The sequence below is a fragment of the Vigna umbellata genome, chromosome 1 (assembly GCF_029865625.1).
Source record: "Vigna umbellata cultivar VRB3 chromosome 1, Vumbellata_1.0, whole genome shotgun sequence".
Taxonomy (NCBI): Eukaryota; Viridiplantae; Streptophyta; class Magnoliopsida; order Fabales; family Fabaceae; genus Vigna; species Vigna umbellata.
The window spans coordinates 109,262,247-109,276,038 of NC_142165.1; the positions used below are offsets into that span (position 1 = coordinate 109,262,247).

The window sequence follows — 13,792 nt, forward strand, 5'->3', positions numbered from 1 at the left end:
AATTAATTTCCTTTAAAACAAATAAGCTTAAAAAATAAAACGAGTGACAAAAAGAAGAAGTTTGATTGATGAGTAACCTAGCATTGCCCTTTCCATTTTGTCCGGTCTAAACATTCTCACATTACCCTTCTCATTTTGTTTGTCATGTCGGTCTGACTTCACTGAAGAACTTAAATGTATTTAGAAATAAAATTGCATTTTTTATTAATCAAAAAAATTACCTTTGATGATATTTGGAACAAGAGAAAAAAAAACATAAATGTTTTCTTATATTTATATATACTCACAATATTATTCATTTTGAATTAATTCCTTTAAAATAAATAAACTCATAAAGTAATAGATGTGTCAAAAAGAAGGAGTTTGATTGATGAGTAACCTAGCATAACCCTTTTTATTCCCTCCAGTCTAGTCTGACATTATTAAAAAAACTTAAATGTAAAGGCCTCAGTTTCATTCAAGAGAACCTGATTACCCTGATGTGGGTCCAAAAATTCATCTTGTAGTTAACCACGAATCTATTTCAATATTATATAGACAACCCATTAATTTAACGGATTATGTTACTTAGCATAGAGATAGAAGTATGGTGGTGGGTGATTGGGAGATTAAGAATGACAAAGTTAAATTTCTTGTGTTAGTGTTATGTCTAGGTCAATTTATATTTTTAATGAAAACAATTTGTATCTTAAAAAAAATCATCTTTAACGATATTTAGAACACGAGAAAAAAAAACTAATTTTTTCTATGTATATATACTCATAATATTATTTATTCTGAATTACTTTCTTAAAAATAAATAAACTCAAAAAAAATAATAGAATTGACAAAAAGAGATGATTGACCGAGTCAATAGTCTGGTCAAAAGAAGGATTGAGATGATCTTTTGAACCTGACAACCTGGCATAATTCTTCTTATTCCTTTCGTCAGGTCAATTGACATCATTAAAAAACTTAAATGTATCTTACAAAACCAAAAAAAGAAATCAAAGAAAATAACATTTTTTATTAATGGAAAAAAATGTATCTTAGAAAAAAAAATCACCTTTAACAATATTTGGAACGAGAGAAAGTAAAAAAATAATTTTTTCTTATATTTATATATATAAATATACTCATAATATTATTTTTTTTGAATTACTTCCTTTAAAATAAATAAGCTAAAAATAATAATAGAAATAATAAAAAGAGTTATTGACCGAGTCAATAGTCTGGTAAAAAAACAGATTCAGATGACATTTTCATCTGACAACCTAGCATTAGCCTTCTTATTTTGTTCCTCGTGTCAGTCTGATATCATTAAACAACTTAAATGTATTTAGAAAATAAAATTACATTTTTTATTAATGAAAAAAAATGTATCTTAGAAAAAAAAATATTGAAGGATGTTTAGAAAAAGAGAAAACAAAAAAAATACATAATTGTTTTCTTATATTTATACATATATTCATAATACTATTCATTTTAATTTAATTCCTTTAAAATAAATAAGCTCAAAAAGTAATAGAAGTGACAAAAAGAATGAGTCTGATTGATGGGAACCTAACACAACCCTTCCCATTCCGTTCAGTCTAAACAGTGTCACATTATTAAAAAACTTAAATGTAAATAATACAATTTCATTCAAGAGAACCTGATTAACTTGATTTGAGTCCAACAATTCATCCTATAGTTAATCATGAATCTATTTCAATATACAATATGGGCAACCCATTAATTTAACAGATTAGATTACTTAGAATAGAGAGAGAAGTATAGTGGTTAACGATTGGGACATTAAGAATAACAAAGTTAAATTTCTTCTATTATTGTTGTGCTTAGGTCAATTTCTTTTATTAATGAAAAAAACTTGTATCTTAAAAAAAATCACCTTTAACGATATTTAGAACAAGGGTAAACAAAAAATTTAAGTTTTTTCTTATATCTATATACACTCGTAATATGGTTTATTTTGAATTTCTTTCTTTAAAATAAATAAGCTCAATAAAATAATAGAAATGACAAAAGAGAGACTATTGACAGAGTCAATAGTATGGTAAAAAAAAAGGATTGAGATGATATTTTCAACCTCACAACCTAGCATAACTCTTCTTATTCCTTTCGTCAAGTGTGTTGGAAACATTAATCAACTTAAATGGATCTTACAAAACAAAAAAAAATAATAAAAGAAAGTTACATTTTTTATTGAATAAAAAAAATGTATCTTAGAAAAAAATACACCTTTAACAATATTTAGAACCAAAGAAAACAAAAAACAATTTTTTATCTTGTATTTATATATATATATATATATATATATATATATACTCATAATATTATTTATTTTGAGTTACTTCCTTTAAAATAAATAAGCTTAAAAAAGAATAGAAGTGAAAAAAAAGACTTAATTAATTGAGTCAATAGTCTAGTCAAGAAAACGGATTGAGATGACATTTTGAACCGGACAACCTAGTATAATCCTTCTCATTATGTTCATCATGTCAATTTGACATCATTAGAAAACTAAAATGTATTTAGAAAACAAAAAAAATAATCAAATAAAATTACATTTTTTATTAATGAAAATTAAACTATCTTTAACTATGTGTGGAATTAGAGAAAAAAAACGTAATTTTTTCTTATATATATATACTTATAATATTATTCATTTTAAATTAATTCCTTTAAATTAAATAAGCTCAAACAATAATAGAAGTGACAAAAAGGAGTGAAATTTGATTGATGAGTAACCTAGCATAACCCTTCCCATTTCGTCCAGTCTAAAGGGTCTCATATTATTAAAAAAAACTTAAAATATAACGTATAGTGGTTAACTGTGATTTGAGTCCAACAATTCATCCTGTAGTTAATCATGAATATATTTCAATATATGATATGGGCAACCCATTAATTTAAAGAATTAGATTAGTTAGCATAGTGAGAGAAATATAGTGGTGGATGATTGGGACATTAAGAATAACAAAGTTAAATTTCTTCTATTAGTGTTATGCTTAGGTCAATTGCGATTGGGACATTAAGAATAACATCACGATTCGCAGTGGTGTTGTTTCTAGGGTTTTGTGGGTTTTCTGGATTGGATTTGATGGAGGTTTTCGGTGCAATTGATGATGGTGGAAGTGTGCTTCGCGACGATTGACGCGAGGTTGATGGTGGAAGGAGAGGATGGTGGCACAACGACATGGTGATGGTGGCGGGGCTATGGTTGCCGCGCGAACTGGGAAGAAGATGATGGTGAAGGCACACGATGAAGATGGTGGGGCGTGGAGGTGGTTGCAGTGGCGTCCTGGTGATGGTCTTTTGGGTTGCGTTTAAAGGTCTTTGGTGATTGCGGTGGCGGCATGAGGGTTTAGGTGTGGCGGCGCTAGGGTTAAGTGGCTAGAGAGAAATTAGGGTTTCAGTTTCTGTTTGGGCTGAAGGTTGAAGAAAATGGTGACGTGGCAGCTTCTAAATGCCATCTCATTTGGGTTTTGCACAGCTGGACAATGGATCATTGACGATTTGAACGGTAGGACAATATTGAACACAAAAAAAAACTAGCACCATTGGAACAAACCTGACGAAAATAGGGACCATCAGTGCTGTTAAGCTTATTTATTTTGATTTACTTTCTTTAAAATAAGGATAATGATACTTTTGACAATATTTTTTTGACAACATTTTAACATCATCTACGTGTCATTCTGTGATTGGTCCAAAATTACTTCACAATCAATAATAATAATCATAAACACCAACATGGACAAATCACATAATGTATCTTAGGAAACAAAAAAAAATTAATAAAAAAGATTACATTTTTTATTAATGAAAAAAAAATATTTTAGAAAAAAAGTAACCTTTAACAATAGTTGGATGAGGTGAAAACAAAAAATATATATTTTTTCTTATATATATATATATATATGTTCATAATATTACTCATTTTAAATTAATTCCTTTAAAATAAATAAACTTAAAAAATAATAGAAGTGAAAAAAAAAAGTCTAATTGATGAATAACCTAACATAACCCTTCCTATTAAAAACTTAAATATAAAGAACTCATCTTTCAAGAAAATCCGATTTGAGTCCACCAATTCATCCTCTAATTAACAATAAATCTATTCATGTAGAGAACCTATTAATTCAACTGATTAGATTGCAAAATTTAACTTGTTTCTTTATTTTATTTTTCAAATCAAAGTCAGAAAGTCAGGTAGGATTGAAGGAAAGAAACAATAAAGGAACGAAACAATAAAATATTAATAAGTATATATTAAAGGAAAGAAACAATAAAATATTAACAAGTCAGGTTGCCCGTTTTGTAGCCAATGTACATAATAAAGGAAAGAAACAATAAAATATTTAGGGACAAAATTAAAACACGATGCTGCAAAATGACTGTGACAAACTAGACACTGTGTCGTTTAGATAATATCAATAAGTATATATGACTCTACTCTTTTTGTTAATGTTTTCTGTAATAAATGTAAATATTAATGATTCTTGGAAAATGTTAAAGTATTCAATAAAACATTAATATTAAATATAAAATAAATATTTGATAATATTTAAGACATTAAAATTTAAAAATTGATTAATATGTATATTTATTAAAGGAAATATTTTTTTACCAGAACATTAATAAAGGAGTTATAAATGTATCAGAAAAATGGTGATCACATAAGGAAAGTATCAATCTGTTAATAGAAAAAACAAATAAAAACTCAAATCATTATAACTATTATAATGGGACGAGTTAATTTTTATATCAATAATTTATTTTATATTTTATATTTTCTCAATTAACATTGAGTGGATTTTGTAAAAATATTAACGTTGACTAGCATTATATTTCGCGAGTGGAAAATTTGGAAGTGGGTTTGTTTATTGGGAACCTTGATTTATGGAAATCGTGAATTTTGCTGATTCTTATTTCTAAAAAACAACTGACAAAAAAGATTAAAAGATTTATATAAATATTAAATAATATATTATTAGATTTGATGATAGTAATGTAGTGTGTTTTTAATAACAAAAAAATATATGGTAATCTAATTTTAATTTTTAAGTTAATAATGTTATATTAATTATTTATTTTATCATGACATATAAAAATATAAATATTAATAAGGAATTAAAAACATAATCAATTGTGTCTTAATATAATCAAGTTATAATTTACAATCAATCATGTTTTTTATTTTAGAAAACTCGGAATCGTTTGACTTTTTTCGTAACTTGAATTAGTTTTAATCAAATTCTAACTGCTTTTTTAGATATCTTTAAAAGAAATTAAAGTTAATCATTAAAAAATTAACTAAAATTACGTTATTTTTCCTGATAAAAAGTCACTAATCCATCCTCGATAAACTCTTACTTTTACATGAAGAAAAGTTTTTTTTTTTTTAACTTATGTTTTTCAATTATTGCGTGTTTCAATATTTTAACGTACTCTTATACTCTTTTGAAACGAGTCTTATTACGCTGTGTCAATAGATTTTTTTTTTTTAATTTTAAATAAAACTATACTTATAAAAAAATCCTCTATCATAAGAAATATTGACTCAATAAATTTAGAAAAAAATATTATCGAAATAAAATATAATAAACTTGCTTACATTAAAATAAAAATTAATATAGTATTTGAAAATAATAGAGGTAAATAACATGTATTTGTGTCAGTCAAAATGTCACTTATCAAATCAAATATACTTTATTTATAGTTATATGCTATAAATAATACTAGTCAAAATATTTATATATATATATATATATATATATATATATATATATATATATATATATATATAATATGTATTTGTATCACTCAAAATGTCACTTATCAAAACAAATATATTTGATTTATAGTTATATGCTATAAATAATACTAGTCTAACGGTTGATATTTATTTATATCATTATATAGAAAGATTCACCTTTTTTAGTATAAATATTTTGTTTTTCAATTTTATTCTTAATAAATAACTTTTTAAAATTAAAATAATTATTTTACTAATGTCATATTTTAAGTTCTATTTTTTAAAATTTAATTATTTTATTTTAAAATTTAAATACTTTTAAAATATACCTCTAAAACAAGTAAAAAAATATTTTTTGTTGTAAAAATTATTTACATTTATTTTTATAATTATAATTTTATTTTATTTTTTATCATAGAATAAAAACACGTGGGGTTTTTCACTAATAACATGTTAAAAAAAATCTAAAATAACAGTTACAGAAGCAGTAAGGCGGCTTTTCACATCCCATCCCATCCATCAATTGTAAATCATTTGAGATCAAAATATATTTTATATAATATATATTATAGAATCCCAAAGTTATCTTCGCATCTAATTGGTTAAACCACTTTCCTTTCTCCGAATGCATGCGTATCTTATTCAGGGAAAGGACGAAGGATCTGAAAGGTTTCAGATCCACGTGCTTAAATATCATTGGTAGCTAGGACCGTCATTGACAATCCTAAATTGCACAACCCAATATATATAGAAAAATAACTAAATTTTTGTCTCTAGTTTCTGATACAGGTGTGTTTCATTGCTGACTACTTTCAATTTTAACTAAAGCTCTGAGTCTCATGTTTTTCTCACGACATCATATTGTCATCATCATCAGAATCTATCTATTCATTTTGTTTTTCTCGCAGATTTTGGTTTCAGATATCGTGCCGCATTGGTTCGCTTTCTCAATTCTGATTGCAGCAGAGTGTTATGCTTCTATCGATTTTTCACCTAATTAGATTCGTTATCAGGTTTGTTTCATTCGATTGAATTTGTATGTGGTGTATGTATGGATTTTGAAAATCTGTGTGTGTGTTTATGTTTTTTTTTGTAATTTTTTTCTGCGTCATTCCTCGTACACTCAGAGTGTTTTGGTTGTTAATCTTGATTTCGTTTTGGTCTCCATTTCTTGAATGCAATTGGAACTCTGGTTTGTTTGATGATGCTTTGGGAGCAATCGATGTTGTCGGGTTGACTCAGGTCAGCTACATTGGGTTTGACTTTAAATGTTGTCTGGAGAGGTATTTTCCCTTCTGAAAACATGTATTCAATTCTTTTCTGGAATTCATAACGGGATATATTTATTAAGAAGAAATTTGTTACATTGTTAGTCCGTTTGTCTTGTTTTCTTTATAGAGTCCAACGTATCAGAAGAAACTGCTACCTTGCTGATTCGTTATGGTCATCGAATTTATATTGTGGTTTCTTTGATTCACAGCTTCCTTTGCTCTGTGTATGAAGGTGCTTGCAATTTGTGCTGGCTGTGTGTGCAGATATAGGAATAGGAATTGGTGTTCTATTCTGACGATACTTGTTGTTCAGACTCTATGAAAGATTGGAATGCTAGTGCTCAGATGAACGATAATCTATTAAATTTTTGTAATTATTTGATTGTATTTTCAATTTTCATTTTGCAGTAACAATGGATGTTGTTGTCCCAAGAAGAGAACGCTCAAAAACTTCGCAAGCTGAGGATAAGCTGGCATTGTCCAGATGCTCGAAAGTTTACAGAAAATCGAAGAGAAAAGCTGAAGAAATGTCTGAAAATGGTGATAAGAAATCCGAACTGAAAGGGAAAGAAGGTGAGATGTGTTTAAAGAAGAATTGTGCAGTAAGGGTGACTAAAAAGAAGAGAAAGGTTCGAGAAAGCTATATGTTTGATAATATAAAACCAAAGTTAGATGCCAAAGAAGATTCCTGTTTACCGAGGACAAGAAAACTACCATGCAAGAGAAGAGATGAGAAACAAAAGCTTACTGTCTCAAACAATAAAAGGAAATATAAAGATGATTTCTCGAGTGATGATTTAGAAGATGAAGAAATGCTTGTTATCTTAAGATCAAAGACCAGGAGCAGATTGAGAAGAATGAATAATGTGAAGGTGTCCATCTTTCTCATCACCTTAAAGAGATTGTGTAATACATCATATTTCAATAATGCTAACAGATTGTCTTGAACAGGATGTTGAACAAAAGCCCCGAATCTGTCATCAATGCATGAAAAAGGAGAGAACACTTTTTGTGCCTTGTACTAAATGCCCGAAAATGTACTGTATGCAGTGTTTGGATAAATGGTATGCCATTTAATTAATCAATTATTCTGAAGGATTATGTGCTTGTTTGTGTAGTTTAGGATTTATCATAACTAAATAGTGCTGTCTGTGACTTTTACACACAGGTACTCTGATATGACAATAGAAGAAATTGCTGCAAGTTGCCCGTTTTGCCAGAAAAACTGCAATTGCAATGTTTGCTTGCGCGCAAGAGGAATGATTAAGGTTTGATTTGTTCTGATATCTACCCTAAATTAATTTCTATGATGAAAAAATGTTCGTATGTTATAGTTGTATCTGCACTGGTAATTTTTCAATTTCTTTTTGTATCTACTTTCAGACATCTAACAGGGACATAACTGATTATGAAAAAGCTCAGTATCTGCATTATATGATCAACTTACTCCTACCATTTTTGAAACAAATTTGTCATGAACAAAGTCAAGAGGAGCAGATTGAAGCTAAAATACTAGGTTTTAATCTCCACCTTTTAAGTTTTGCGTTATCACATTGAAAAAAATCACCAACGCTAAACTCTTTTGTCAGGAAAACCTTCTTTTGAGAAGGAAATACCTCGAAGTCTTTGTGGCAACGATGAACGTGTCTATTGGTAGGTGCCCTCTTTCTCAAGATACTAGTTTGATTCTTTAAAAGTTTTATAATATCTCATGTTTTATTTACTTTTTTCATGGAACAGTGATCATTGTGCTACTTCAATTATTGATCTTCATAGAAGCTGCCCCAGATGTTCCTATGAACTCTGCCTCAGTTGTTGCCAAGAAATACGTGATGGAAGAATTACACCCCGGGTGGAGCAGAAGTTCTCATATGTGAATAGGGGCTATGATTATATGCATGGTGGAGACCCTCTACCTGTGTCTAATGATTTCAGGACATCAGAATGTCAAACCAAGCTATCTAATGTGTGGAATGCTAAGAGTGATGGAATCATCCGATGTGCACCAAAGGAGTTGGGGGGTTGTGGCAGTGCTGCATTGGAGCTGAGACGTGTCCTACCAAGTGGCTGGATATCTGAATTGGAAATCAAAGCTCGCAGGACGCTGAAAATTTGGGAAGATGAAAACACAACTCGTAAGCTAGAAAAAGCAGCATCAAGCTACACCTCTTTGAGAAAGGAAGCTATGAAAGAAGACATAAATGGCAATAATATGTACTGTTCAGAGTCAAGTAGCATTCAAAAGGGAGAGTTGTTGCTTTTCCAAAAGCATTGGGCTAATGGCGAACCAATTATAGTTCGTGATGCCGTTAAACTGGGGACCGGTCTGAGTTGGAAGCCGATGGTAATGTGGCGAGCATTGTGTGAAAATAGGGCTTCAGAGGTCAGTTCAAAAATGTCAGAAGTGAAAGCCATTGATTGCCTGGCTAATTGTGAGGTCAGTTCAGGTCTAGTTTCCTCATATTGCAGAGCTTCAATTGCCATCTTAGTTTTCCATCTTCTAAATTCCAAGTGTAATATTTTTAGCTTGTATCTCGTGCAACATACTATATTATATTTGTATTCACCCTTCTAAATTTGTGCAGGTAGAAATCGATACTCGCACATTTTTCAAAGGTTATATCGAGGGAAGAACATACAGAAATCTCTGGCCAGAGATGCTGAAGCTAAAAGACTGGCCCCCCTCTGATAAATTTGAAGATCTTTTGCCCCGCCACTGTGATGAGTTTATTCGCTCATTGCCATTCCAAGAGTACAGTGATCCTCGGAGCGGAATTCTCAATCTTGCTGCGAAGTTGCCAGCCCATGTCATAAAACCTGACATGGGTCCGAAAACTTATATTGCCTATGGGATCAAAGAAGAGCTTGGTAGAGGAGACTCTGTAACAAAGCTTCACTGTGATATGTCAGATGCGGTATGCATCAAGCTTCCATAGTCTGTGATTTGTTTGTTGCTTAAGCAGTGGTCGGTCAAATTTCTTTCATCTGAATTTTCTTCACAGACACACACACACACACTTATACATGCATACTCTTCTTTCTTTATGAGAACTCACATTTTGGTTTGTACATTGGATTGGAAACTCAGTTTCAATAAGAATTCTCATTGTTTGTTTGTAGAAGTTGAGATTATAATACTGTCCCCTATTTATTATGTCACTGGTTTCAAATGGAAGCATATTGGCTTATTTCTTGGTCTAATTTCTTGTTTGGTAATTGTCATAGGTCAATATTTTAACGCATACAGCAGAGGTGATGTTAACTGATGAGCAGCACTTAATTATTTCAAAGTTGAAAGAAGCACACAAGGTACAAGATGAGAGAGAGCAGCGTGCTGAAGAAAGGGTTACCAACAGCCTGAACTGCCGAACTTTCAAAGAGAACAAAGTACGGATAGAAAACAAGGTAGTTTTAGAATCCAATGACATAGAGAAGCGTCCTATTGAAATTAATGGAAGGATATTTACAAAGGATGTACATGAAGAGGTCGCTTCTGCTATAGAGAATGAATCAACGGAAACAGGCAGTGCTCTATGGGATATCTTTCGAAGAGAAGATTCTAAGAAGTTAGAATCATATCTCAGGAAACACTCAAAAGAATTTAGACATACTTATTGTTCTCCAGTTGAACAGGTATAAAAATTGTAACACTTTACATTTCCGCTTATCCTTATTCTTTTATGCCTGATGGTCAAACCTTAATCTCTTATGCCTGATGCTCAAATAGGTTGAACATCCAATTCATGACCAATGTTTCTATTTGACATGGGAGCACAAGAAGAAGCTGAAGGAGGAGTTCGGTTAGTACAAAGAAATTGCATACAATATTTTCTCAATTCCTGTAATCGGTTACTTATGGGAATCTTGACTTTTAGGTGTAGAACCGTGGACTTTTGAGCAAAAACTTGGGGAGGCTGTCTTTATTCCTGCTGGATGCCCACATCAAGTCAGGAATCTCAAGGTAAAATATCTAGACACATCTTCGACTAATTTTCTGAAATAACTTAGTTGTTTCTGTTGCTCTAATCGTCCTATGTCAAACCTTTGACAGTCATGCACAAAAGTTGCGGTAGACTTTGTGTCTCCGGAAAACATCCATGAGTGTCTGCGTTTAACTAATGAGTTTCGCCAGCTTCCCAAGAACCACAAGGCTAGAGAAGATAAGCTTGAGGTAATTTGCTTCTACATTGTATTTCATTCTGCCTCTTTTATGATGTCTGCGTCAAAATAAGTAGCAGGTTTATATGTTGATTTTGAACAGATAAAGAAGATGATAGTTTATGCCATTGATGAAGCTGTCACAGACCTTAAAGCTTTACTAAAGTTTTCATGACTGGCTGAAGGCTGCTTTCGTACTTCATTTTTCCTTGGTTGCTGATACTCTTGTGTATATTAAGTGTCCAGATAGAAATTGTTAAGTCCGAATGTTCATTGCAGAGTTATAGTCTAGATAGAAAATTGTGAAGTTAGAATTCTTTATTGGAGAGCTAAAGCCACTCCCAATTCAGTGTTTCCCATTTTGGTAATAATGTAGGAACTTCTTTTTTTGTCAGAGTTACATGTTAGATGAGAATTGAGTGTTTCCTGTTTTGGTAATAATGCAGGAACTTTTGTCTTACATTTTAGATGACAATTCTCAGTTTTGTAAACAGATAATAATGACCAGAGGAATAAAAAAGGACTAATGAAAGTTATCGCATTCATTGGCGAAGAAAATTCAAGTAGACTGTCATTTATCTAGCAACCTTTGTGATTATAGTTGGGCCTTTTTGTGAGCTTGTACATTTATTCCGATAATAAGGCTGGTTTTGACCAACAACTAAATAATAAGGTTGTTAAAAATAAACGACTGACAGATGGTTTCTACAACTATTTAGTGGCACTTCTACTATCAGATTTTCCTGTTATGGTGGCCTCTCGTCGCAATTGCTCTCAGGTGGTGTGGCAGTTTAATAGCCATGTCTTTCACGCTGAGTTTTTGGTATTACCTAACACTTCTTTTGGAGTTATTCTTCTAGGAATGCAGTGGTTCATGTAGGGTGTTAAAGTAGGTGGTGGTCCGCAGCTAACCTGTCTGTCCATCAAAATCGGATGGGTTGGAATGGAATTTTCAATTCGTTGGTCTTTTGGTCCGTCCCACCTAGCTTGTCAAATTAATAAATCAAAACCAAGCTAGTCTGATCCTGATCCACGGATCCATTTTGTTTTTATTATTTTTTAATTTAAAATTAAAATTAAAATAATTAAATTTTTTATATTACATTTTTAAAAAATGAAAATATACAATATTATTATAATTTGATTTCTTAACACTCTCAAATTAATATCTAATAATTTAACATGTAATAATTATTTTTAATTTATTCAGTTAAAAATATTAATTAATTAATTAAAAGTTTAATGAATATTTATATGACTACATATTCTTTAAATATTTATTTATAAATATAAATACAAATAAATTTTAAAAACGAAATTTTAAAAAAATAAAATAAAAATTGAAAAAAATGACGGGTTAGTCCGAGAATCTGTCGGCCCGCCATATTCGAATTATAATTTATGGTCTATTTTTTTTGACGGGCCCTCCTAATTTAACCCGTTTTTGATAAACCAATTTGTTTGAAACAAGAGGAAATTGAACACTTGGCCACAGCGTTACTGGCTATGGGGTTTATTCGAGAAAGTGAGAGTTTTATGCTTCACCTATGGTATTAGTAGAAAAAAAAAGGATGGCTCAATGGAGATCTTGTACTGATTTTCATAAGTTAAATGCTTTAACCATTAAAAACAAATGTCTTATTCCTCTAATTGAAGATTTATTGGATGAATTGCTTGGTGTAACATATTTCTCTAAATTGAATTTGCGTAGTGGATATAATCAGGTTTGCATAGTTAAAATAGATATCCATAAGACAACCTTTCGAATTCATAGTGGTCACTATGAATGGGTAGTCTTACCATTTGGATTGAGTAACATTCCTGCAACATTTAAAAATTTAATGAATGACATATTTTATGAGCATTTTTAAAAAATTATTTTAGCTTTTTTTTTAATGATATTTTAGTATAAGTTAGTTTTCTTTAGTTGATGTGATATTCTCAGTAAATTTCCTATAAGTGTAAAAATTGAGGAGATTCCATAATGAGTGATATCATATATCTAAATTTTCAATAGACTCTTGTAACTTTAATATTATATTACATAATGAATTTAAGGTTAACTCAATCACCCACGTGAGATTAGATAAACTTTTAGATACGATGGATTGAAAGAAAAAATAAATTAAATTAAACCTCAAGTATTGAAAATACATCCTATGCGTGTTAAAAGCAAATTTGATTTTGATATATATTGAACCTCTTCAAACCATACAATGTAGAATATTCTGGAATATGTTTTTAATAAGAATAAATTTTCTGAAAATAATTTTCGAGTATACCTAATCCAAAATGTAAAAGAAAATGTATTTTAGATGGATTATTTTGGAATGTATTTTTGTTTACTTTGTAAAATATAAAAGAAAATGTATTTTAGACTAATTATTTTGGAATGTATTTCTAAATTTGGAAACACCCAATCCAAAATATATTTTTGTTTACTTTGTGTTTGATATTGTGTAATTTATTTCCGAATTCAACACAAAAAAAAAAGAGTGTACAGATAATTTATTTATAATTTATTGATTTTGGGTGTGCAGAAAGAAGAAAAAGAGATATAACGTCCGCGGTATAGCTACGAGCCCAATGGGAAAAGTACAAGAAATAGAGTTACTGTTGAGTT

At 30.0% G+C, this 13,792-nt stretch overlaps 1 protein-coding gene across 3 annotated transcripts; it reads left to right on the forward strand.

Annotated features, from left to right (window-relative positions):
- The first annotated feature begins 6,512 nt into the window (after positions 1-6,512).
- Positions 6,513-11,712, forward strand: LOC124833668 (lysine-specific demethylase JMJ26). Of its 3 annotated transcripts, XM_088105552.1 has the most exons (14): positions 6,513-6,529; positions 6,649-7,023; positions 7,420-7,883; positions 7,963-8,075; positions 8,180-8,279; positions 8,395-8,527; positions 8,601-8,664; positions 8,752-9,448; positions 9,597-9,926; positions 10,237-10,644; positions 10,739-10,811; positions 10,887-10,972; positions 11,063-11,182; positions 11,273-11,712. In XM_088105552.1, the coding sequence occupies exons 3-14, from the start codon at positions 7,425-7,427 to the stop codon at positions 11,342-11,344; spliced, it is 2,655 nt and encodes an 884-aa protein (XP_087961678.1). In that variant the 5' UTR covers positions 6,513-6,529; positions 6,649-7,023; positions 7,420-7,424; the 3' UTR covers positions 11,345-11,712. The 3 variants fall into 3 exon arrangements, with proteins under 3 accessions (XP_087961678.1, XP_047164154.1, XP_047164156.1); XM_047308198.2 differs by lacking the exon at positions 6,513-6,529 and having other exon boundaries at positions 6,584-6,753; XM_047308200.2 differs by lacking the exon at positions 6,513-6,529 and having other exon boundaries at positions 6,585-7,023.
- Positions 11,713-13,792: the final 2,080 nt, after the last annotated feature.